General features: G+C 48.6%; 1 protein-coding gene across 6 annotated transcripts in view; it reads left to right on the top strand.

Moving 5' to 3' along the window:
• Positions 1 to 26920, top strand: part of GTF2F1 (general transcription factor IIF subunit 1) — a 208776-nt gene that overhangs the window by 147843 nt on the left and 34013 nt on the right. For all 6 annotated transcript variants that reach the window (XM_069604407.1, XM_069604408.1, XM_069604411.1 and 3 more), the window contains exon 12: positions 22310 to 22448. In XM_069604407.1, the coding sequence (XP_069460508.1) occupies positions 22310 to 22448 (139 nt within the window). The remainder of the gene's footprint in view (positions 1 to 22309; positions 22449 to 26920) is intronic.

Raw genomic sequence — 26920 nt, 5'->3', positions numbered from 1 at the left:
CATAGCGCGACGGCGACCGATCCCTCGGAAGAGAGAATGATCGCCGAAAGCCTCGTGCGCATAGCATCTAAGGACGGCGAAAGACGTACGGCGAGTGAAACGCCGAAAACCGCGCACAAGGCTAAAGATACGCCGAAGGTGCCGGAAAACAGATCAGGTCAGTTCCCGACGCCGTCGGAAGGCCCTAGCCAGCAAGAAGGCTACTCAGAAGGCGAAGGCTCTCTTTCTTCGACGTTATGGGACAGAACCAGACAATTACAGGAGGAAGAAACCCCATTTTCTTTCCCAGACCGTCCTGGCCGACCTCAGTGGACCTTTGAAAGGTTCCAGACCTGTATGGACAAACTAGATAGGTTCATGTCCATCCCAGAAGACAGGGCGCCCAAGAGACCAAGGGAGTCACCCCTTGAGAGTCCAAGGGCTAAATTCCAGAAGTTTTATAACCCCATACAGGAGGACATAAACTCTTACAATCCCACTGAGGAAGACACCTTCTTCCAAGAGGAAGATGAGTTCACCTACGTTGAGGACCAACAAGAAGAGGAAGGTTTTCACGAGGAAACTAACCTATGTGAGGAAGGATTCCAGGAAGACACAGGCGAGGGCGACCCAAATCCCTGGCAGTCACCGGCTAGATCGACTGACACAGGCAGTAGCAGTATAGTCATCAGGTTTACTGAAGCTACACCAGTCAGGAACCCTTCGCCTGTCGATGATCAACCCACCTTCAATGCACTGCTGAAGAAGGCAGCAGCGCATTTCGAAATCGAAACTGGAGACGTCACCCCAGACACCGATTTTGTGGAGAGGATTATCAAAGAAACCCCCCCCACTAGCCAGGTTATACCTATCCTCGCCTCAGTTAAGAGACGTGTTACACCTTCTCTTTCCACTCCTGCATTGGTGAGAGGGGTCAATCCGAGGATTGAGAAACTGTTCTCTCCCTCTCAATCAGACCCATTTTATATTAAGGGTCACTCAATCCCGGACTCCCTGGTCGTGACCAACACCAGAAAAAGGGCAGGAGTCCCACTATCTACTAGCGAGGCACCCTCAGATAAAGAGGGGAAGAAGCTGTATGCCCTAGCCAAGAGAATCACCACCTCTGCAGCATTCTCTACCAGAATCGCCAATAATAATACCCTATTGGCAAGCTACGCCGATGCTCAATGGGCTAAGCTCAGACAGGACATCGAAGAAGCTCCCGAACCCCTAAGGACTCGTTTACTGGCTACAGTTAACGAGGGCTCTCTGGTCAATCAAAGCATCGTCAAGAATACCCTCGATGCGGCAGAGACGGCTGGCCGCACTTTGGTACAAGGAATTTTACTGAAGCGTCACGTCTGGCTTCGCAATTCCGGATTCAAGGCGGAAACACAAGCATCCCTTATTAATAAACCCATAGAGGAATCCAACCTCTTTGGGAGAGCAGTGGATGATGCGCTGGAGAACGCGAAAAAAGAATTTGATACTATAAAGACCTTAGACCAAATTTCTAAACCTCCTAATAGGCGGGGATTTGGTAATAAGCGCTTTTTTCGTGGACAACGCCAGCAACAAAACCAACAACAGTACTCTGCCAGCAACTACCAGAGTAATAGCGGCCAGTATAATCAGAGGGGTCAACGTCGTGGCAAGGGAAGAGGCCGGGGTTCCACCCCCAGAGGCTCCCAAGCCAACACCACCAAGTGACGCGAAGATTCGCGTCCCCTCCCATGCAACGCCGGTCGGGGGCCGGTTAACATCCTTTCTTCCAGCATGGGAGGGAATAACATCAGACCGCTGGGTACTTTCCACCGTAGCCCGCGGCTTCTGTATAGAGTTCAACAGTTCCCCAACATACAGACCCCCGAGGGGACGCCGCATGACACCAGAACACCTCGCCATCCTTCTCCAAGAAGTGGACCAACTGCTGGAAAAAGGAGCCATAGAGGTCGTGCCTCTATCTCAGGTAATGGAAGGTATTTATTCAGTGTACTTCCTTGTACCCAAAAAGGATCTAACCATGCGCCCTGTATTAGATCTGCGCCAAGCGAACAAGTTTGTCAAACCCCAGAAGTTTCGTATGGTGACCTTACAGGAAGTGATCCCACTGCTATCACAGGGAGATTACATGACAACATTGGACATGAGAGATGCATACTTTCATATTTTAATGTTGCCAGCGCACAGAAAATACCTCAGGTTCATGATAGAGGGCAAACACTACCAGTTCAGAGTGCTACCCTTCGGCATACCATCTGCACCAAGGGTATTCACGAAGGTACTGGCAGTGGCAGCGGTACACCTGCGTAGGTTATCCATCCCAGTATACCCTTACCTCGACGACTGGCTCATAACGGGATTCTTACGAGACATGCTTCTCAAACACCCAAAAGACTGTAGACCTTTTGTTCCAACTGGGCTTCTCCATCAACGAGAAGAAGTCCAGCTTAGACCCCAGCCAAGTCAAACAATTCCTAGGGGCTCTAATTCGAACAAAGGACGGCCTCGTCTTCCCCTCCAACGAGAGGGTCCAAAACATGCTGTTTCAGATCCCCCAATATGTGGCAGGTCGAGAGGTGACGGTGCGCAAAGCGATGCGTTTGCTAGGTATGATGGCGTTGTGTATTTATTTGGTACCTCACGCGCGCCTGCGCATGCGCCCAATGCAAGAGTGGCTCAACAGCCAGTGGTGTCAGGCCAGCGGACAATGGGACGATCTAGTGGTGGTCCCGCAGGCCTTGGTTCTCTCGCTACGGTGGTGGACAAAGCAAAACCTGATAATAGGGAAACCCTTTGCCACACCCGCGGTGGAGGCCACTCTAACCATGGACGCATCCCTCACAGGATGGGGGGCTCACCTATCCCATCAAACTGCTCACTGAGTCTGGACTCCGAACGTAGCATCCAAGCATATAAACCTTCTGGAGCTACTAGCGGTGTTCAAAGCACTAAAAGCCTTCCAGGAACACCTACAAGGGAAGACAGTGATGGTCCTTACAGACAGCACCACAGCCATGTACTACATCAACAAGCGGGGGAACCCACTCTCCAGGACTGTCCAAACTGTCACAGAATATCTGGAAGTGGGCTCTCAAACACAACATGTTCCTACTGTCACAACACGTACCAGGGGAACTCAATCTGCTAGCAGACAAACTCAGCAGAGACTTCCCCCTGCCCAAAGAGTACGAATGGCAATTGCACGAAGACATCGTCTTAGATGTCTTCACGCAATGGGGATTCCCAGAAATAGACCTGTTCGCAACACTGGAGAACTCACAATGCCAAAGTTACGCCTCCAGGTACCCCCAAAACCAGTCCAAGGGGAACGGTCTGTCGATTCAATGGTCAGGGAAATTTGTTTACGCCTTTCACCCGACTCCCCTTCTCAACAAAGTGGTGCACAAGATGCACCAGGAGCAGGTTACCATGATACTAGTGGCCCCAATGTGGGCCCGGCAGCCATGGTTCGCTCACTTGATGGAGATGTCCCTATCTCCCCCAGTGAAACTTCCCTGCCCGTACAACATGCTGTCACAGGACAAGGGCAGGACTCTGCATCCATGCCCCCAGAACATGAACTTAGCAGCCTGGCTCCTGAGATCATAGAATTTGGACATCTACAACTCCCGCAGAGATGTATGGACATCCTCAGGGAAGCCAGAAAACCTAATACTCGCCACTGCTATTCTAGCAAGTGGAAGAGATTTGTCATCTGGTGTAGAGGTAAGAGCATCAACCCGGTTGACTGCTCTCCCACGAACATTGTTCTGTACTTGACCCATTTACTGGATTCAGGTCTAGTGTTCAATTCCATTAAAGTCCACCTAGCGGCACTTTCTGCATACACCACTTCCCAACTTAAAGTGTCGTGGTGGAAGATAGCAGTTATCAAAGCCTTCATGGAGGGGGTAAAGAGAATACACCCTCCGATAGCTAACCCAGCTCCTGGATGGGACTTAAATGTGGTACTTTCTAGACTCATGGGCCCTCCCTTTGAACCCATGCACAAGGCAACTCTTAAGGACCTCACTCTTAAGACTGCTTTCCTAATAGCTATCACCTCCATTAGGAGAGTAAGTGAACTACAGGCTCTTTCTGTTCTAGACCCCTTCGTAACAGTTCACAAGGATAAGGTGGTTCTATGCACACACCCAGGGTTTGCACCAAAATTCATCTCGAAATTTCATGTAAACCAGTCAATAGAACTACCAACGTTCTTTCAAAACCCTTCCAGCTTGGGAGAAAAAAGTCTGCATACACTAGATGTACGCAGAGCTGTCATGTTCTACATGGAAAGAACCAGACCACTGAGAAAGACTAACCAGTTCTTTGTCTCGGTGGCAGCAGAAAGAGAAGGAGATGCAGTCTCAAAGTCCACTATATCTAGATGGATTGTTCAATGAATCACTCTCTGTTACACTCTTGCTAAGAGAGAACTACCCTTCAAGCCAAGAGCAAATTCCACTTGAGGCACTGGGGCTTCCATAGCGTTCATTGCAAATGTTCACCCTTGAGTCCATCTGCAAAGCGGCTACCTTTACGCGTGAGGGATTGTGGGTACAACGCACGTCACTATAGGGATAGTGTTACAGACACACGCCTTGTCGACGTCCCCTTTTCGACTAAGAAAAACAAAATGCAATACTCTGCAGTGACCACTGGATGTCGGACCTATGCACAGCATGTGAATCTAAGCAGATACAACCATCAGAAATGCTTTTACGGTAAGTAATGCATTGTCATATTTGTGAGTTACTATATGATTGCCTCCTTCTAATGAATGTTTTGTATCTGACTTATAAATAAATTAATAAGAATTGATCCAAGAAACCTTGAGTGCAAGTTTATTTGAACACCTGTGATTGTAGACCTCTTTGTAACATCATTACTGCTCACATTCCCCTCTTGAGATGAGCCTGGCTGCTCAACACGCTACCGAAACTATCTCGTACAGACTTATACCAAAGGTTGGTTTGCTTACACCTGTAGTCATAGTTGTGTGTAGTGTTCCCAGAGGTTACTGCATACAAACTTTGCCTAATAAGGGACTAGTGGAGCCTGGGAGGCAGAGACGTAGCACATAATTCGGAGGAGAAGAGAAGCCGGATAAGAGGTTGCACATCGAGGTGTGTCTCTACCCCCCCACCCCCCAAACTGCCCGTGAGGTGCTGGACCCCCTTCAGGGAGCACAGAGGGCCACAAAACGTACAGGAGCCTGTGCCATCGGGACACTCCCCCCCCACCCAGCCCCCTGGGAGAGGTGGTGGCAGTCCCCAAGACTGGCCATCCAACTCGATCACTTTCATCGGCCGGATGGCTGTCCCCCTGGGGTGCACGAAGGGACGCTGGCTAAACCAGAAGGACACAGGAGACCTCTCGCCGATCACATCTGGGAGCGGGCTGGCCCACAGTCCTGGGGCACCCCAGATACAGCCCAGCACGATCGCCAGTGGGGGGAGGCATATGGACGTAAGATCCAAGCTAGCGCACTTCGAGTACGCTCGGAGGGAGAGCGTGGGAGACTGGGCGCTGGGATGCGCTGGCAGCCGGAGGAGAGGAGTCCTCAGCGACTAAGGATGTGGCAGCATTAATGGAGAAGATCAGGAACACATGCATGCTGACATCGAGGGAAGGGTCCACAAAATTGAAGACAGACTAGAAGAAGTGGAGTATAACCAATCCTCCCGGGATGCACTGGAGATCTAAATGGACGTGAGAGTGGCTGAAATGGAAAGGGAAGAGGCCCAGATCACTTTGAAAATGGATGACATCGAATATCGATAAAGACAGAAAAATCGGTGACTTTTTGGGATCCTCGACAAAGATGGGGAGGCAGAGTTGGACTCGAGGAGAACCCTCCACATAGTCGCAAAACTCATTTTCGAGGATGACACCATTGACAAAGCAAAAATAGAGAAGATCAACAGGGCTGGCGGATCAACAGGTGGACCCAGGTCGGTCTTAGCTCGATTTCATAAATATCCAGACAAGCACACGATCTTGGAAATGAGCAGGGCAGACGGCCCCGGTGATGTATGGCAACTCCAGAGTTACCATTTTTCAAGACCTGTCCTCCCCATCTTTGGCCAGGAGACACCTATGCGCTCCACTAACGAAGTGGCTGAATGAGAAAGGTGTCCGGTAGAAGTGGGGGTTCCCGTTTGAAGATTATAGACTGTCCATTGAGGAGGAGATGCGCAGGGCCACGGTGGAGCTAGTTAGTGACTCTGGAGACCCACAAGGCTCTAAAGAGCAAGAGGCAGGTGTGGGCCAATGGCATATTAAGGGACCCAAGAGACGAGTGCCAGGATCCCGGAATTTCATGTTCCCGGCTACGGATACTTAATGGATGATGGCGTGGTATCTTTCCCTTTTTGCGCTGACCACTGAGGGAGGGGGTGGTCCTCTCTAAGGGGGACATGCAGGATGGGATCTAGCTGGTTATCAATGGGAGGTGCTTGACCTCCTGGCCCCGAGCAAGAAGGTGCAACAGATGGGACGGTGGTTGTGAGGAGAGGTTAAAGGGTGTCAAGCGACGGTCTGAGGGTGAGAGGGGGGCTCTGGGGAAAAAGTGGTTTGTTGTGCTATGACCTGAATGATTGGGTCCGGTAGGTGGTTCGGTCTCAACCTAGTGATGCCAACTGGGGAGGGCCGGGCACCTTTGGTGGGGGAGAGAAGGCGAGGCGCTGGGTACGAATTTTCTTCCAGGGTTTTGGTTTACTCGCCTATGACGAAGTTCAGATTGGCACGAAAAGGCTGGCCGGGTGGCATGGAGAAAGTACGTTAAGTGGGGTGATGTGACGTCTACCACTGGGAAATGTGCTTGTGAGGGACTGCTGAGGATTGGGGCCCTGAATGTTAAGGGCTTGAACTCGCCAACAAGAGATCCCTGGTTGCGAGGGAATTCCCGAGAGTGGAGTTGGACGTTGTGTTTCTCCCAGCGAATAAACTTTGTAAGGGGAGGAGCGAAGAATTCCCTGTGGCTTGGCCGGTCAAGTATATTGAGGCTCTGGTCCAGTAAGAAGACCGGCAGTGGGTATCCTATTCAGCAGGACACTGAGGTTGGAGGTGTGCAAGGTCTGGTCTGGACAATTGTGCTTGATTCCTGATCTCTCTGCTGCCTTTGACCTGGTGGATCATTCCATCTTGTCCACCAGGTTAAAAGATGTCGCCTTTTTCTCAGATCAGGCGGCACAGTGGATTGCGTCATTCCTGAGTGAAAGATAATGCAGAGTAGCCAGTGGGGAAGCTGAAGCCAAACCAGTAACGCTAGTATTTGGTGTGCATCAAGGGGCATGTGTTTCTCCGTCCCTCTATAACATCTTTATGGTTCCTTTCTTTGATGGCTTAGCTCAGAAGCGCATCACTTTTACTAACTTTGCTGATGACACACAATGTGTCATCCCCTTAACTGGCTCACGTAACATGGATGAAAGGAACATCAATAAAGGTGTATGACCTCATCTACACATGGTGGTCGGCACTGAAAACAAGCTGGCTAAGCTAAGTCCTATGCTTCACCATAGCCAATTGCAAGTTAAAGGTGCAGAAGAAAGTGAAAACATTAGGTATAAAATTGGACCAGAACCTAAACATGACATCACATGTGAGCAATCTGGTATCTGCATCAATGTGTTACATAAAAACTACTTGCACACCTCCGCCCATTCAACAGTGTTAGGGAGAATTCTCAAAAAATGTGCTAATTCCCTGTACCTTGGAGAGCCGAGCAATTTACCTGGATTTTTACTTTTTTACCTGGAGAGAGTGAGCCTTTTTCCCACTCTCATGTATTTTGATACCCTTGTGTTTTCTTTGGTTATGGAGTCTAACCAACTCCATAGGCATCATCTTTTACAATTGTGTCACAAAGCACCTTCAGTGCAGTGACACAGGGAAGTCTTTCAGATTTCACAAGGTTCAAATACCTTTCTCGGGGGTCAACTACTGTTTCCCAGAACAGTGGAGTGAAATTATCTTCACTTAGTCCTGTAAAATTCTAGACCCAGCGCACCTTATCTTACAGTAGAGTGCTGGAGGGGTTACATGGTATCCCCTATGTCTAGCTACTCATGTAGCATTCATGTGTTACCCTTTCTTCTCAGAATGGCTGGTGGCAGTGGTTTTACAACGAACTACCATGATCTACACCGACCGTGAACTGTTCGCTGCTCCGGTGAAACGTCCTTCTAGAGTTTTTCTCTGCGCGCCAAACCAGGTTTGGTCTCTTTGTTCATTTCACCTTTGGCGGGCTTCAGTAGTGAAACCTGCCTCTGGCTCCAGAGTGTCTGGGGTAGACAGGAAGTGAGGGAGGAGCCCTAAACTCCCTGTGCTTAGTCTCCTAGGAGACCCAAATGCACTCTGTTGTGACTGGCTGGCTGACTGTCCGGCAAGGACAGCCACCCTGCTGGGTGAGTGGCAGCTAGGCTGGAATGAATGGGAGAGAGCTGAATAAAAGGTGAGTCTCTTGGCTTGGAAGGCAGAGTCAACCACTGGACGAAGGAACCGAAGAAGAGGTTGAAGAGTACAACTCCTGGACCGTTGGTTTGCCCACTGAAGCCCTGCTGCATGTTTTGCCACGTTCGCATTGCAGAGAAGCCCTGCAAGGACGACTTCTCCCTTTGAGTTGGTGGGACCGATCAACTCCCAAATAAGCCACCTGGACACTCATGTCAGAGCTGGTTGCATTTCCTCAGAGTGCTGCAGGAAACCGTATAGCCAGGGAGAGGGACACCAGATTGTGTGCGTTGCTTGTAAGCTGGCCGAAGGCTTTTGGAAGATCCTTAGGACTCCCATGAAGCAGGACTGACCAAGCCTGACCCCCCTCATTTGAGTGCGGGACCTCAAATGTGAGGAAAGTCCACCTTTACAGCCAGGAACCGCCTTATTGCTATTTGCTGTACCACAAGGAGCTGAAACGCGAAACAGTCACTGAAAGTAAAGTTTACCGGTTGCCAGCTTTGACGGTGCCAGTGCAGTGCAGGAGTCCCCCAACGTCCTCCCTCTTGTCCCTACGACTGAAGCCCAGGAACAGCGAGATCTGCAGAGCTGTACAGGAGCAGAAGTCGTCAGCTGCATCTTTTTCTTCTTTACTAAGGTACTGTAAAACAAGTCTAAGAGAACTTACCTCTTACTGTGGAAGTGTTTGTAACCTCTGCAACTCACGAGTCTAATCAGCTTGCGGCCCTGCATTTGGTTCTTCTTTTTATCAAAGACTCCTAAGAACTTGTGCAAAGACTTTTACATTTACTTACCTGAAGTGCTGGGTCCTATACAAAGACTTTTGCCTATTGACTTTGGCTTAGCCTATTGAATTGAATGACTCTTCTAAGTGCTATCTGAAAGTATTTGCCCTGTTTATGACTATTTGTATTTCTTGTGTTCTAATAACTTTTGCCTTTTTAATTACTTTTTAAAGAGTATTCTGTATGCCAACAGTAAGGTATTAATGTCCCCAGCCTCCTTGTTAATGAAGTCACCTGTGGGTGTAGGTTGTGTCTGTGGGCCATCCCAAAAGGGGCCTTGTCTGATCCAGATATTCAAAGTGGACAGTATTGAAGTATATGTGTGTGTTATATTCTATTGCTCCCTTCGGAAGAAGGCTTTATAACTGACTGATAAATTATTGTTTATGCAAGAAACCTAGAGTGTAAGAGATTTTTTGAATACCTGTAACTGTGAATCTTTGTAACTCCACTACAGCTCACATTTCCCCTCTTGAGATAAGCCTGGCTGTTCAACACGCTACCAAAACTGTGTAGTACAAGCTTATACCAAAGGTTGGGTTGCCTATACCTGTAGTCATAGTTGTTTGTACTGTTCCTCTGGGAACACTACAAACAACCCTGACTGAATTTAAACTTTGCCTAAAAATCATGCAAAACAATGCTGAGACTATAGCGAGAGCCATAATGGGCTCAGAAATGGACTACTGCTGTAGTCTCCTTATTGACACACCCCAATCCGAAATCAAACGGTCTACAGGTCATCCAAAATGGTGCAGTCAGGGTTAAGAACATCAAATGGAGAGACCACGTGTGGAGTCCAGGCGGCGTAGTCTGCATTGGCTGCCAGTGACGGCAAGAGTCCAATTCAGAATGCTCTTGATTTAACCATAAATGGTCTCTAGGTCAGATGAATCTAAGTGATTTGACCGCGGCTGAAACTACCACGGCCGAAACGTTCGCATGAGAAAGGTGCGAACTACCAAAAGTTTGCACCTTTCTCTTGCGAGCACACGTACATACTCACACACACAAACACACCCATAGCACATCCCTCATCCACACCCTCAGCACACCCCCAACATAAACAAACCCCACTTACCTTCATCTTCACGCTGGGTTCCTGCAGCGCCAGTTCCCTTTCACTTCTGTGATGGGGAACCGACGCCACAGGTTTTTTTTTCTTCATTTTTTATAAACGGAAGGCTTCGGGGGTGTCCCCCGCAACCCCCGCTCACTATACCTTGAAGTATAGTGAGCGGGGCGATGTGGAGGACACCCACGCAGCCCCTGTTATTTTTTTTATTTTTTTTACACAATGCTACCACCAAAGTTTAGAACGTGTTCGAACCTTTGGTGGTAGCATTTTTAGAACTTTTGGTCATTGCAACCATTTTCTGTCGGTAAAATTGTCCTATGCTGCTCAGATGCCAGCCTACCTGAGGGAGTGCATAGTGGATAAACCTAACGCGAAGTCTCTTATATCAAATAACACCTGTCAATTGAAAACACGTTGCTGTAAAACCAGTAAAGCCCTCGGGGGAGCCTTTAGCCTAGCCTCCCCAATTGCATGGAACCTGCTCCCACTAGATTTAAGAGAGCCCAATTCAACTGACATTTTCAAGAAGAAATTGTAAACTCTATTATTTTGCTAAACTGCCGGTTAAGCCTGTATCCCCAATCCTTTGCCCACTCTGAGTATTATTTGCCCCCTGTTTGCTTTGTTGTTGTGTCCAATTTGTTACATGTGCGCCCTTAAGCCTCAGGGTATCTGGTTGCACGGTATAATTGTGAAAGTAAAGTGGAGAGAAAAGAAAGGTGCGGTTCACGTTTGCCACAATCTATGCGCCCAATCAGGGGGAACTGAGTTTCTTGACGAATATTCTCCCGAAAATATTGGATGAAAGCTCTGGACACCTCATCATTGGAGGGGACTTCAACATATGGGCGGATGTGAATTTAGATAGGCATGGGCTGCAGGATAGGGAAAATGGCGCAGGGAGGTCCAGGAGACTCTTCACTTGTATGGTTTGTGTGATATGTGGTGCCATTTTCATCTACAGGAGAGGAGATGCACCTTCCATTCACCCCGCCTGGGCTGACTACAGATGATTCTGCCACACTGGAAGCCCCCCCATTACAGCGGAAAGAAATTAGGAAGTCAGTGGGGAGACTACCAATGGGAAAAGACCCGGGAGAGGACAGGTTCACCGCAGGATTTTCCAAATCCTTCCTCAACGCATTACTGCCATTTATGACAGAATTGTACAACGACATAATGAAGACTGGTAGAGCGCCAGAATTTTTCTCAAGGGCACTCATTACAGTGATTCCTAAGGAGTGGGTGGGCCAAGAAATGTGGTTTATACCGCTCTATCTCTCGGCTTAACATAGATGACAAAATATACACCCGGGTGTCGGCCAGGCTGGAGGGATATATGCCCCTCTGGTCCATGCGGACCAGGTGGTCTTTATCAGGGGTCAACACGGTGCGGACACGATGAGGAAAAGACTACACCTGATGCTTAGTTTGGGTTCAAAAGGGGAACAGGCAATGTTGCACCCTCTCCCCCATACTGTTCGCACTCTTTGGAACGCCTTGCTCAGAAGATTAGAGAGGACACCAGGGTAGAGGGATTACAGGCAGGAGGGTTGTAATACAAAGTGGCCCTATATGCAGACTATGGGCCTGATTCATGGAAGTGTTTATAATGGCCCAATCCCATAGGAAAAGGTTCCATGAATCAGGCCCTATGTTATTTCACATAGTGAACCCCATGACGTCCATGCCAGCGGTGATTCAGCTGATAGAAAAATACGGCTCACTAGCCGGATTCAAGAATAATTTGTTTAAATTGGTCCTTTTTCCTGTGGACAGGGAGAGAGACGGAGAAACTGAAAGATTCGCCCCCCCCCCCAGAGATGCAGGTCAGTCTGGAAATATTAAGATGCCTGAGAATTAATGTCGCTAGGGGAATGGGAGAACTCTTCAGGGCTAACTTTTCCCCTCTAATGTCCCAGATTATGGGAGACTTTGTGAAGTAGAGTAAATTGACAATATCATGGTTGGGGCGACTTAATGCGCTAAAATATGTCATTGTCCCTAGACTCCTGCACCTATTTCAGATGCTCCCATCCATATACCAGCCTTTCTTTCAGGACATAAAGCGTTCCCTGTTGAGATTTCTTTGGCAGGGAAAAAGGAGCGGTGGGTCTGCCGGATATGAAAAGCTATTGTAAGGCTGCCTAACCTAGGGTTCTGATACCGCATCTCGGGGCGCAAGCAGATCTCCAATGAATAGCTCTTGACAAACCTACACCTGCAACCAGCTACGGTTGGGGAATGGCTTTGGGTACCAAAAGAGAGACCCTCTCGCAGAATGCGGGACCACCCTATACTTGGGACAGTTCGGGATATTTGGAAAAAAAGGCATAGAAAGGAAGGGGATTACCACATGGCCCTCCCCTTTGGAACACCTGTGGGTTGCAGGAGTTAAGGACGCAATCCTGAACCCTGAAAGATTCCATAAATGGTTCGAAGTCGGACTTGAGAGGATAGGACAGCTGTGGAGGGGAGATACACATACTTGAACTGGAAGAGGCATAGGGAAACTGTCAGTCTTCCTGTACCTACAATTAAAGGGGGCACTCACTGAAAGGAGCTGGAGTGAATAAATAGGGCGAGATCTCGCTGCTTTCGAAAAAAACTCCCAGATACCAGGACTGAGATGAAGGGTCTGATTTCAGCGATGTATGGCGCCCTCGTAGACACTGAAAGTGGGTCCACGGAAAACTGAGAGGGAGATGAGAAAGGGATTTGGAAGAGGGAATAGACTCCGCCCTGTGGGGATTTTTTGTAAGGGTGCCGCACGGACATTAATCTCAAGTCAATATAAACTACATGCTGTCAAGCTCCTACACAGGTGGCAGTATGACCCGGTCAGACCTTCTAAAATGTATCAAGATGTTAGCCCATTAGGTTGGTGGGAGTGTCGACTTAAGGCCAACTATTAGCACATGTGGTGGGTGTGCTCGAAGGTGCAGTTTTTCTGGGATTTGTTCAGTGTTCTTTCATCTGCGTTCTTTATGGGAGGGGAGAATAGGGAATAAGGCATGTGTTTTCCCTCACTTTGTCAAAAATGAGTGACTGTATGCCTCTCAGAGTTGAGTTATTGACTTGTTTTAAAAATCCTTAAAGACACATTTGAAAGAAAAAATAAAGAACTACAAATATCAAGAGGCATTGGTGCTGCAAGAGAAGATTGTAAATTGAAGGAATATGGAAAGAGAGGTCGAAGTGGTCAAGCAGAGGTCTATGCAAATTCCTTGCAGTTTTTAAAGTCTCCAACAGTAAAAGATCTTAGATAAAACGTGTGGAAGGGAACCCCACGAAGAACAAGACCGGCTCGAGCCCGGCAGAGTGAAGCCTGTGTAGAACAAGGAGAAATTGAGAGCATATGAATTGAGTATTGAGGACAAGGCCCGTGAAGCCTAAGGAAGTGATTGAACTACCAGAAATTGAAAGCCTAAGATTGAACTGTTGAACTATACCAGTAAGCCAAGTGTGCAAGACTGATGGAACTGTGCCATCCAGCTATACTCTCTAGACCCCTTGAGTTTGAACCTGGGGGTTGGTGCAGAAGCCATTCTGACATTTCTTTTTGACACACTATTTTCCTTTCTGTATTCCCTTAACAAATTTGTTATCTTGAGAAGGAGGGCAAGGTTAGGTTTTCTTAGCATAGGCCTTTTTATTTTGACCAGACTGACTTGGACGTATTTGTTATTGTTTAATGGTCGAGATTGCTCCCATTTTAGAGTTAGGGCCAGTTAGGAATTCCACCACCCCAAGCAAAATCGTAAAGAAAGGTTTTTGAATCTGTTTTGTTTGTGTCTACTGCGCAATACCATGTCTTCCTCACACTCTAATTGAATGCCTCCCACCCACCCCTCTTAGCGCTGCCCTGCCCCTGCTCCCACCCCCCCCCCTCAGGCGCCGCCCTGCCGACCCCGTACACCCACCCCCCCTCAGGCGCCGCCCTGCCGACCCCTAAATCCCACCCCCCCTCAGCCGCCGCCCTGCCGACCCCATCCACCCACCACCCCCTCAGGCGCCGCCCTGCCGACTCCACCCACCCACCCCCTCAGGCGCCGCCCTGCCGACCCCACCCACCCACCCCCTCAGGCGCCGCCCTGCCGACCCCACCCACCCACCCCCTCAGGCGCCGCCCTGCCGACCCCACCCACCCACCCCCTCAGGCGCCGCCCTGCCGACCCCACCCACCCACCCCCTCAGGCGCCGCCCTGCCGACCCCACCCACCCACCCCTCAGGTGCCGCCCTGCCGACCCCACCCACCCACCCCTCAGGCGCCGCCCTGCCGACAACACCCACCCACCCCTCAGGCGCCGCCCTGCCGACCCCACCCACCCCCCCCTCAGGCGCCGCCCTGCCGACCCCACCCACCCCCCCCTCAGGCGCCGCCCTGCCGACCCCACCCACCCCCCCCTCAGGCGCCGCCCTGCCGACCCCACCCACCCCCCCCTCAGGCGCCGCCCTGCCGATCCCACCCACCCACCCCTCAGGCGCCGCCCTGCCGATCCCACCCACCCACCCATCAGGCGCCGCCCTGCCGAACCCACCCACCCCTCAGGCGCCGCCCTGCCGATCCCACCCACCCACCCCTCAGGCGCCGCCCTGCCGATCCCACCCACCCACCCCTCAGGCGCCGCCCTGCCGATCCCACCCACCCACCCCTCAGGCGCCGCCCTGCCGATCCCACCCACCCACCCCTCAGGCGCCGCCCTGCCGATCCCACCCACCCACCCCTCAGGCGCCGCCCTGCCGATCCCACCCACCCACCCCTCAGGCGCCGCCCTGCCGATCCCACCCACCCACCCCTCAGGCGCCGCCCTGCCGACGTCACCCACCCACCCCTCAGGCGCCGCCCTGCCGACCCCACCCACCCACCCCTCAGGCGCCGCCCTGCCGACCCCACCCACCCACCCCTCAGGCGCCGCCCTGCCGACCCCACCCACCCACCCCTCAGGCGCCGCCCTGCCGACCCCACCCACCCCTCAGGCGCCGCCCTGCCGACTCCAACCACCCCCCCCCCCGCCTCAGGCGCCGCCCAGCCGACCACACCCACCCACCCCTCCACCCACCCCTCAGGCGCCGCCCTCAGCTAACCCACCCACCCCTCAGGCGCCGCCCTGCCGATGCCACCCTGACGACCCACCCCCCACACCCCTCCTCAGGCACCACCCTGCCGACCCCTCCCACCCACCAACCCCTCAGGCGCCGCCCTGCCGACAGCTCCCACCCACCAACCCCTCAGGCGCCGCCCTGCCGAACCCCTCACACCCAAGGAATACTGGAGGGAGAGCCCCAAATTATAGCACAGGACCAAGGGCTATCAGTGGAAGAAAAACACAAAAAAGGGGTCCTGTCTAAGGAAATAAAGTTGGTTGCAATTTTAATTATATGCAAAAGGGATTTAAAGTGTATCTGTTACTATACTGTAGCATACTTTATACATATCCGAAGGATAAAGTGAACAAGCAAAGGAAAAAGTAGTACACGCACTCAAATAAATTGAATAGAATAGAATAGAGACTGAGAGTGGTTTTTTAATTTTTTTCCCTCTTCTCAGTCTTTCAACAAAAACTAGATTATAAATTCCAGTAAGCAAGGCAGACATTGCATATAAACAGTTATACAATTATTCCTCATTATCAAACAAAAATGCTGCATTGGAAACTCTTGCGGCACATGAGTAACAGGCTTAGGTGAGTAAATACCTGAAGATACCGTGTAATGATGTTTCAAAACAAGAAAAGTACAAATCCAATCTCAAAATATTTACACATTTATCTCAAACATATATAAACAACATGAACCATTGTTGCTCTAAGTGCAGGACCTTGGATAGGTCTAACAAAAGCCAGGCTAGAGGGTGACCAAAGTGGATCGACGTCCTTGACACAAATCGAACCCAAAATTGTAAAAGGGGCGGGGGGACCTAGTAACCGAAGGTTGCAGGGTCCCTGGACGTTTCGGCTAAACAGTGGGTCACAGCCTTCTTCTTGGAGCCAAGGTATGGGGACCCCTATAGAAGATAAAGAGGGGATGGTGGTTACTATAACGTATGGGGTGCAGTGTATAGTGTAATAAAGTGTTAAAATAGTAAGATACTAAAAATAAACAGATTAAAAAGGAGCCTCTGGTAAACTCTTAACAGTGGATAAGGACTAACCTTGCTCTGGACTAGAACCTGAGTGTTTTCCAGGTGACTGAATTAGTCAAAGTTCCGCTGGACACTTACAAAGAGGTAAGTGATTAAATCCTCACATCATGTGGCTGTGGGGGACTGGGGAAAATAGGAAAGAAAGGAAAAGAACAAATGCTCCTGGGTAAGTGTGAACTCCAGGTTATGAAGTCATAAAGAAATAAATGCAGGTAGCTCCGCTAAGAAGCTAGTTACCTTATTGGGGGTCCTGGATTACCAAGAGTGTAAACAGGACTAGGAGACCAAGCTGGGTGAGACCCAAGATGAATCAGGTCTACAAAGAAAAAGATAAATGAAAAATGAATGTCGCAGTACTGCCAATGTGTGGTGGGTTAGGGCAAGAAATGCAAGTGTTGGCAGAGTCTGGGCTATAAAGGAGGGAGGGTAATTACCTTTTATCCGCTGGAAAATACAGCCGTGTGTGTCCGCGAGGGCAACGCGGTGCCGAGTGAAGCTAAAAGCATAAGGCATAGCTACGCATGTGCGGTGCTATATGCCGTTGATCCCCGGCACGTTACTAGAGCTGCGCATGTGCAACGTTTGTGCACACTAGTCCCCTGCGCATGCGCGTCGGGGACAGAGTGGCAGAAACAGAAGCCGCTGTGCCCCGGCGCAATAGCAATGCCAAAGTTGAAAAAATACTAGACCCCTGCGCATGCGCGACGGGGGCCGAGTAATGCTATCCCAAAAAAACTGTTACCAGCGGGGCCTAGAAATATAAGTAAATCGCGGCGCTAGAACGCCCCGTGCTAGGCGCGAGAGCGGAATTGGGCGCGTGGGCAACCACATATGTAAATAGAGGAAGGGCCTAAAAATCAGGCCTACCCCACAGTCCAAGTACACGTAGTGTAGGAAAAAGCAGAGTTAGTGTCTGGCCATCCTGGATGGCAGTGCTCAGCACTGCAAAGGGTTAGGGGGCATTGCATAACAAAAAGGAAACAAATTCTGGAAAGGCCCGAGAGCATGGACATAAAATGGGCTACGCTGGAGGAGACGGGAAGGAGCAAAGTACATGGGAGACCTACAAGAGGGCAGGGCTAATACTGGTATGGTGGCTCAATTTCATTTAGCCCCAGAGTTGTAGATTGTAGTTTGTATATCCACCACTTCTCTTTGAATTTAAGAGAGTTGGTGATGTTATGGGTATTAAAGACTTTGTCCGCCACCCACCATTTGAAACTGTCTGGGCCATGTTGCAGTTCAAGAAAGTGAGACACAAGAGGAGCTGTTATAGTTTTGCAGCGGATTTTGGAGCGATGTTCAACAATCCTTTTATGAACTGGCCTCGATGTTTGACCCACATACCGTAATTTGCAGGGGCATTCTATAATGTAAATTACGTTGCAGGTCTTGCAGTTGGTGAAATGTTTTAGTTTCCATTCCTTATCATCAATCATGAACGAATTCATTTTTTTGGTTTGATTACATGCCGAACAGTTACCGCACGGATGATGGCCGTTGATCTCTCTTAGATTCCAGAGTGCAGAGCGAGTGTTGGTTTTAGACATTCTAGCATGTGTAAGCATATCCCTGAGGTTCTTGGATCTTTTTAGTGCCATCCTGGGGAGAGGTTCCTGTGGAAGGCTGAGCTGTATCAATGGCCAAAATTTACGTATGGCCCCTTTAAGTTTGGTAGTGTTGGGGCCAAAGGTAGTGACACATGCCATGGTGGTTTCCTGTTGGGTGTCTTGAATTTTGGGTGTCAGAAGTGCTTCTCTGGGTGTAAATCTCGCTCTTTTCTGTGTATCTCTGAGGAGCTTTCTGGGGTAGCCCCGAGCCTTCAATTTGGTCGCAAGAGCTGCTGCATTCACTTTGTAGTCTTCTATGTCTGTACAGTTTCTCCGTACTCTAAGAAACTGGCCATAGGGGAGGTTGTTTCTAAGGTTCCTCGGGTGGTTGCTTGTATAATGCAGCACTGTGTTACGGTCGGTTTCTTTCTTAAACATAGTACATTCCAAGCTATTATTCTTAGATTTGATAGTAAGATCCAAGAAATTAATGCTGATGTTACTGCTGCTTATCGTGAATTTGATCTCATCTGTACGATCATTGATCCAACTGAAGAAGTCTGCCAAGGTGCTATTATCGCCTTTCCAAATGAAAATAATGTCGTCAATGTATCTGTACCAAAGTGTAATGTTGTCAAGGTACGGATTACATAGATTAAGGACATTATTATATTCATATTCAGCCATGAAAATGACTGCCATACTGGGGGCAAAGGCCGCTCCCATGGCCGTGCCACGAATTTGCAGATAAAAAGTGTCTTCAAATTGAAAAAAGTTGTTTGTTAAAGCTAGTTCCAGTAATTCAACTATGAAGTTGATCGGGACTCTGGTTTGTCACACCCACCCCTCAGGCGCCGGCCTGCCCCAACCCCTCAGGCACTGCACTGCACTGCCCCCCACCCACCCCTCAGGTGCTGCACTGCCCCATGCCTTTCTTACCCAAGATGGCAGCTTTCCCGACTGAAGCCCTCTCAGCCACCAGTATAACTAACACCCTTAATTCAAAACATGCAAATCTCTTAACCACTACCGACCCAGATACTGCCTCTGTGAGACCGCCCGGCTGCTAGCCCACCAGCTAGACTTCATAGCATTGACTGATACTTTGTTACACCCAGCATCAGCCCCCCTCCTGATGCTTGCCATCCGATCAGATTATACCATATTCAGATCTGACTGCCAAGATACTGTGGGAGGGGGAGTAGCCATAATAGCCAAATCCTCTCTACAACTTGGAGCCTGTAGCATGGACAGAATAGAGGGCTTTGAGCTCCTTACCCTTCAACTCGCCACCGATCCTCAAACTACCTGCTGTTCTACAGATCACCTAATTCCATTAATCATCCAGAAATTGACATCCCATTACTCCCTTACTCAAACCGAATACTAAATATGTATTATTAGGTGACATAAATCTAGGTTTCAGTGACCCTCATGACCACAAAGCCATGGCCTTCCACACTGCATTACAAGAAATGCAGTTCTCCCAAATTGTTAATGCACCCACCCATACTAAAGGTAGAATCCTGGATGCGATACTAACTCTGAACACCGAAACTTCTCTTGTTGATATTGCTCAAGTCTTTTGGACAGACCATTTTTCAATTCACTTTAATATCTCAACCATCAAATCCCAAAAAACACCAACTCCGGTACTAGCCAGAAATTCACGTGAGTTTACCCAAGAGAAACTAACCCCTCTCTTCACCCAACTATTTATGAACCAACCCGATACTACCTCTAACCCAGGTAGCATATCTCATTTCTACCATTCATGCCTGAAAATAGCCATTGATAAAGTAGCCCCTCTTAAATCAAAAACACCGAAACCCAAATGCAGCAACTCCTGCTTCAATGACGAACTCATAGTACGTAGGAGAAATAAGAGCCCAAGAGCATCTTACTAGAAAAAACCCGACCAAGGAAGCCAAAGAAGAACTCCAACTCACAAAGGTACAAATGTGCAGTTATCTTAAACACCTCCTGTGCTCTAAATCTCCGGATTCCTAATGCAGCATTAAAGAATTATTTACTACTATTACAGAATTGGAAATGCCCACGCGCAGCCAAACGTACCCACGGCTAGTAAAGCCTGGTGTACTACCATCCAGAACACCCTAGCCACTAGAATGAACTCTCTAAAATCAAATCCTATTAAAAAGAATCCTATTCAACCAAAGTAACAATACCGACCCTATTGTCAATTCTGAAACTGCAGCCCAGCAACCCAATTCGACTTTGCTATAGTCACACAGGACCAAGTAATTACCACAATTGCCTCACTCAAACCCTCCTGCTGAAAAGGTGATGGCTAGAATGCTCCCCGACACTAGCTCCCATCATCAGCAGTTTTATCAATGCATCCTTCATATATTTATTTGCATTTGTAGAGCGCACGTACAGCCCAGGGGCATCGTGGCGCTTGTCACAAGAATTTGCAAAGAATTTTCATTGGTGTGGTTACATATGACCAGAAGGATACAATTAGTAAACATTTTCTTTGAGCTTACAAAAACACAGAAAACATAGCATGTTATGTTGGTTAAGCGAAGAGATGTGTTTTGAGTGCTTGGGAGTCATCACCAATGCTATCCCATCAGATACTAAAGAAGCCTGGGTAACGCCACTACTAATAAAAAAAAAATACACCTTAGACCCCTCCACCCCACCAACTACAGACCCATCGCCACAGTCCCGTTTCTTCTTAAAATAATTGACAAGATGGCTTACTCCCAAGTACAAGCCCACCCTGAAAATAACCATCTATTAGGTGGCAGTCTGGCTTCCGGCCTAAACATAGCACTGAGACAGCCCTTCTTGACTCAAAAAATCAGATGGATGCTGAGACTCTGGTAAATGATGCTACTACTACTAGACTTGTCTGCAGCGTTTCATTTAGTGGACCATGACGTACTATTCAAACACTTTCACTTTTCACAAAATTCAACCCCCTGGATCAAATCATACTCATCAGCACAAACCTCCAGAGTAGCCATAGGTGAGGAAGCGGCCAATCCCATTCCTGTCCCCATTGGTGTACTGCAAGGATACTGCCTTTCACCTACATTATATAATGCGTACGCAGTTACCTTTTGCAGCACTAGATGCCATGGCAGCAATATACACCAACTTCGCGAATGATACGCAGATACTCATCCCAATCACAGGAAACAAACAACAAGACACCATCCTAATCAATAAAATCTACTCTCTCCTCCAGAACTGGATGGCAACTAACAGTCTGTGCCTGAACGGCGAAAAGACTGAGATCCTCATTGTAGGATACCCAGTACAACTAAACAAACTGCCCGAAGGTTACACCTCCATCCCCATCTCTAACCAAGTCAAAACATTAGGTGTCTATCTTGTCTCTAGTCTCACCATGTGTAAACCTATCAACTCGCTTGCCTCCTCGACAGCCTATACAGCCAAACTTATTTCCCTCAGCCGCCAATTTCTCTCAACCCAGAATTGCATCACGCTCGCCAGAGCACTTATGTCTAAGCTAGATTATTGCAATATACTGCTGCTAAGTACTACCAAGAAAAACCTGACAAGATTGCAACTACTTCAAAATAAAGCCCGGAGAGCAGCTTTAGGCAAGAAGAAAAGAGACCATACCTCTCAATTGAGGAGAGAAGCAAACTGGCTACCCTTTCAAGCCAGAATATTGTTTAAAACCCTCACCACTACACACAACTGCATCTCCCAAAATGCTCCGATCTATCTAAATGAATGCCTCATGTGCAAAACCCACAATAGACTCCTGAGATCCAACTCTAACACTCAGTTGGTTATCCCTCGTTTCAGTAATACGAGATCTGGTGTCTCCAATTTCGTTGTCACAGCCCCCAGGATCTGGAATTCTCTACCAACAAACATTAGTAATGAAACCTCACACACCCAATTCAAGAAACTCTTAAAAAACAGATTATTTAATAGGTTCTAAGACCACTATTGAACCTGGATCCCACTCTTAGGATGGTCAGGATTCTCTGCTGTGTATATATGTGTTTCTCATTCCACTTTACCTTTGGACCTGGATGTATATAGTTTTGTATCTTTCACATTGTGCTCACTATGTCCCAATAGCATAGACCCCATGCCCCTCTCTGATTGTAATTACCACTGTATGAAGTATGTGTTTTCTCCATTGTAACCAGCAAGCAACATAACCTTCCTGTAACATGCGCCGTGATACCTCCCGGTTTGGGCGCAGTAACAAATGTGATCAATAAGATACACTAAGCCTGCTGGGCAATTTCAGCGCCTGCAGACAATGTTCTTCTTTTTTTATTCTAGAAAAAGAAAACTCCACCCAAGAAGGAGAAGAAGGGATCGGCCTCGAGCTCAAAAGCAAGCAGCCGCCCAGGGACGCCCACTGTGGATACCAGCAGTACCTCCTCAACCCTGAAGGCAGCTGCAAGCAAGCTGGAGCAAGGTAAAGCCCTGAGCACTGCACACTGAACTGGCACAAACCTCAGCAGTGTACCCACCTCACTGTGAGCTGGCGCGAGCCTTGTCCTGCTCCCTAACACTGTGGCCTGACCCAAGTTACCAAACTCTCATTCCACTGTAAGTGAGGGCAAATGTCCTAGACTTTGCCACCTAGGAAGAGACCCTGTACTTTGCCCTTACTGCTTTAAATTAGTTAATTTGAACCTCATCTGGAATGCCACTTTGTAATGTGTCCCCTGAGGGTGACCCCTATGCCCTCAGGGTTCTTGTCGCCTTTGTGAGTCTCCTCGCACAGTGTTAAGAAGATGTTCCTAATCCCTATTTGTAATGCAAAGAAAGACGGACCCACTCCTAGGGTGCAGTGCTTCTCTTCATCCGCTTCAAGTGCACGTATTAGGGCCTTCAAGACTTTACTCTTGGGGGGGGGGGGGACAGGGGAGGGCTGTGCTGCTCTTTAGATGCTTCAGGTGCACGTAGTGGGGCCGTCAAGACTTCACTCTTAGGGGAGGGGGGCAAGTGCTTCTTCTCAGATGCTCGTAGTGGGACCGTCGAGACTTCACTCTTGGGCGGGGGGGTGTCTGGTAGCAGTGCTTCTCTTCAGATGTTCAGGTGCACATAGTTGGACCATCGAGACTTCACTCTTGGGGGGGGTGGGGGGGGGTGGGGGGGGTGGTAACAGTGCTTCTCTTCAGATGTTCAGGTGCACATAGTGGGGCCGTCAAGACTTCACTCTTGGCGGGGGGGGTGCAGTGCTTCTCAGATGCTGCAGGGGCATGTAGTGGGACCATCGAGACTTCACTCTTGTGGGGGGGGGGGGGCAGTGCTTCTCTTCAGATGATTCAGGGGCACGTAGTGGAACCGCCGAGACTTCACTCTTGTGGGGGGGGGGGTGGAGGCAGTGCTTCAGGGGCACGTAGTAGAACGGTAGAGACTTCACTCTTAGGGGGGGCAGTGCTTCTTCTCAGGTGCACGTAGTGGAACAGTCAAGGCTTCACTCTTAGGGGGGCAGTGCTTCTCAGATGTTCGTAGTGGGACCGCCAAGACTTCACTCTTGGGGGGGGGGGGGGGGGGGAGTTTGGTTAAAGTGTACAGTGTAGCACACAATAGTAATGCAGTAAGGGAGTACTCTATATTGCATCAACAGAAAAGCGCAACCACTATCCTACTCTCTCTCTCCCCTCACTAACCTACCCAACCCACTCTTAACAGAACCACGTCAGTGCCTGGAGACAATGCCAATGATAACGGTGCGTGGTACAAGGCAACGTAACTTCATCATACGCGTATGAAGAATGCAGTATGTAAATGAAAGTAACCTTTTAGGCACCGAGTTTGGGGCAGTGACCTAATCAGAAGTCATGGAACTGTTGAAGGGTTCAGTTCGTAAATCCCCAAAACAGGTTTACAAACAGTAATGGAGCCCTGTCTAGAGGGATCTCCAGAGGCTTGTGTTCACCCCCATTGCACCCCAGACCCTGATCTAGCTAATGCATCAGGTTCCTTAGCCTGCGGTAGCAGTTGTCGTGAAGCCATGCCACAACTCTCAGGAAATTCACTGTAACCATATGATTTCACAGACATCACTTGGTCATTGCTCTGTAGTGCCCGTAAGTTATTCACTCTCTAGAGGAGGGAAGACTGACCATTAAAGTGCAGCTTACGCACACAAAAGCAAATACTAAAGGATGGTCCACACAGTTTACTTACTGAAAAATATACACCAGCGCATAGCTACAGTTCAGGTTAGCTGCTAAACATAGTGACCAACATTATGAAAACAATTCAATACACTTACAGAATTTAGAGCAATACATGTGGTTAGTTTGAACATGTTAGGAAGCTTGCTGATGCAGGTCACGCCTTCAAGAATAGAAGGAAACATGTTAGGAAGCTTGCTGATGCAGGTCACTCCTTCAAGAATAGAAGGAAACATGTTGGGAAGCTTGCTGATGCAGGTCACTCCTTCAAGAATAGAAGGAAACATGTTAGGAAGCTTGCTGATGCAGGTCACTCCTTCAAGAATAGAAGGAAACATGTTAGGAAGCTTGCTGATGTAGGTCACTCCTTCAAGAATAGAAGGAAACATGTTGGGAAGCTTGCTGATGCAGGTCACTCCTTCAAGAATAGAAGGAAACATGTTAGGAAGCTTGCTGATGCAGGTCACTCCTTCAAGTATAGAAGGAAACATGTTAGGAAGCTTGCTGATGCAGGTCACTCCTTCAGGAATAGAAGGAAACATGTTAGGAAGCTTGCTGATGCAGGTCACTCCTTCAAGAATAGAAGGAAACATGTTGGGAAGCTTGCTGATGCAGGTCACTCCTTCAAGAATAGAAGGAAACATGTTAGGAAGCTTGCTGATGCAGGTCACTCCTTCAAGAATAGAAGGAAACATGTTAGGAAGCTTGCTGATGCAGGTCACTCCTTCAGGAATAGAAGGAAACATGTTAGGAAGCTTGCTGATGCAGGTCACTCCTTCAAGAATAGAAGGAAACATGTTAGGAAGCTTGCTGATGCAGGTCACTCCTTCAGGAATAGAAGGAAACATGTGAGGAAGCTTGCTGATGCAGGTCACTCCTTCAAGAATAGAAGGAAACATGTTAGGAAGCTTGCTGATGCAGGTCACTCCTTCAGGAATAGAAGGAAACATGTGAGGAAGCTTGCTGATGCAGGTCTTTCCTTGCTCCCTCGGTCCTGAACTCTTGTGAGGAGATTCCCTGCTTCTGGGGTGTCCTTAGGAGGTTCCTCAAGATTTTAGCCGGATTTGTTCCGCGGCAGACGTTGCACTTGGTTATGGACACTCCCTTGCATTGGGCTTCTGCAGAAATGGAGGGGCACAGCAAGTCGGGGATTGCGCCAAAGTGGAGTTCATCTCAGTGTTAGTTGGTCCCACTGTTGGGGAGTATTCTCAGAAATGTGCTAATTCCCTTCTACCTTAGAGACCCCCAGCTCTTTTGATGGACTTTAGGACTTTTAATTTTTATGCTGGAGAGAGTGAGACCCTTTTTCCCCACTCTGTCATGTATTTTTAATGTGATTTGAACTCTGTGTTTCTTTTGGTTGTGGAGTCTGACAAACTCCATAGGCATCATCATTTTACATTGTGACACTTCAGTGCAGTCACACAGGGAAGTCTTTCCGATTTCCCAAAGGTTTAAATATCTTCTTAGGGATAAACTACTGTTTCCAAGAGCAGTGAAGTGAAATTGACTTTACTTACATTTGTAACCCAACACACACAATCTTACAATAGGGTCCTGGAGGGGTTACTTAGTACCCCCTTTGTCTAGCTTCTCATGTAACATTTGTATGTTACCCTTTCTACAATTAATGGCTGGTGGCAGTGGTTTACTTTTTCCTGGAATTGCCTTATCGCCCATCGATACCTCTACACTTGCTCAAGTCTACACCTAATAGATCTCCCAACCTTTGGCGCAATAATTACGTTGGAGTACAGCTCTATATACTACAGTACTTCTCCTTTGTGCCCCACGACCGCCTAATATGCTTCCGGGCCACTTAGCATTACCCTCACAGATGTTATTCACACTCCTCACCATATTAGCCTGAACACCTTTACATACTGCCCACTTGCAGCTCCCTAGCTCCATTACTCCCATATCTCCCACTGACAGGATGACCAATCCTGTTAAGTCACTCTCTGAATCAGCCGCCACCACAGATCTCTCCTTCACAAAGCGACACTGTGGGATGGTTCCAGGCAAGTGACGCACTACTCAGCGACTCGCCCACACCCACTAATCCTTATCTAAATTCACCCGCCTTATGGCTTGAACACTTGGCTAAGAAACCTCCACCCAATCAACCTTGCGCTCTGCACCTAAGAAACCACAGACTGGGCTCTAGAACTCCCCGTATCACCAGTTGCACGCAGAAACCTTGCACTCTGACCAAATTACCTACTCCGAGTCACAGTCGCTCTGAACCTTCATCATCTCACTCCAAACCTATTCCCGACATCCTACCACATGCTCCTAAAGTTACGCCTATTAAGGGCGCGCTAATCAATGCTAGGTCCCTCCCTGCTCATGCATTGGACATTGCAGATTTTATCAAGACTCAAGACCTTGATTTTTATCGCTATAAAAGAGACTTGGCTCCATGCAGCCTCCGACCACTTCTCTCACTTGCCATACCAACAGACCACTCTATCACTAGATGTGACCGTTGTTAGGCAGAATCCTCTGCAGTACCCTTAGGGAACACTACAGACAATTAAGTCCACAATTGGTAGTACAATTTCACCTTTGGTGCAAGCCTGTACTACACAGTTATAGTGGTAGCGATGGCTGAGCAGCCAGACTTATCACAAGAGCAAATGAGCAGTACTAGTGATTACACAAAGGACCACAATTAGCGTGACTCAAACGAACACTGACTCAAGGTTTCTGGTTAAAAAATATAAGTACATTTATTTTTAAACCATCTATTCACAAA

Source organism: Ambystoma mexicanum, chromosome 3q (genome assembly GCF_040938575.1).
Source record: "Ambystoma mexicanum isolate Mex_15411 chromosome 3q, UKY_AmexF1_1, whole genome shotgun sequence".
Lineage (NCBI taxonomy): Eukaryota > Metazoa > Chordata > Amphibia > Caudata > Ambystomatidae > Ambystoma > Ambystoma mexicanum.
The sequence above is the reverse complement of the archived record's forward strand: the minus strand, read 5'-3'. Positions and strand labels throughout refer to the sequence as shown.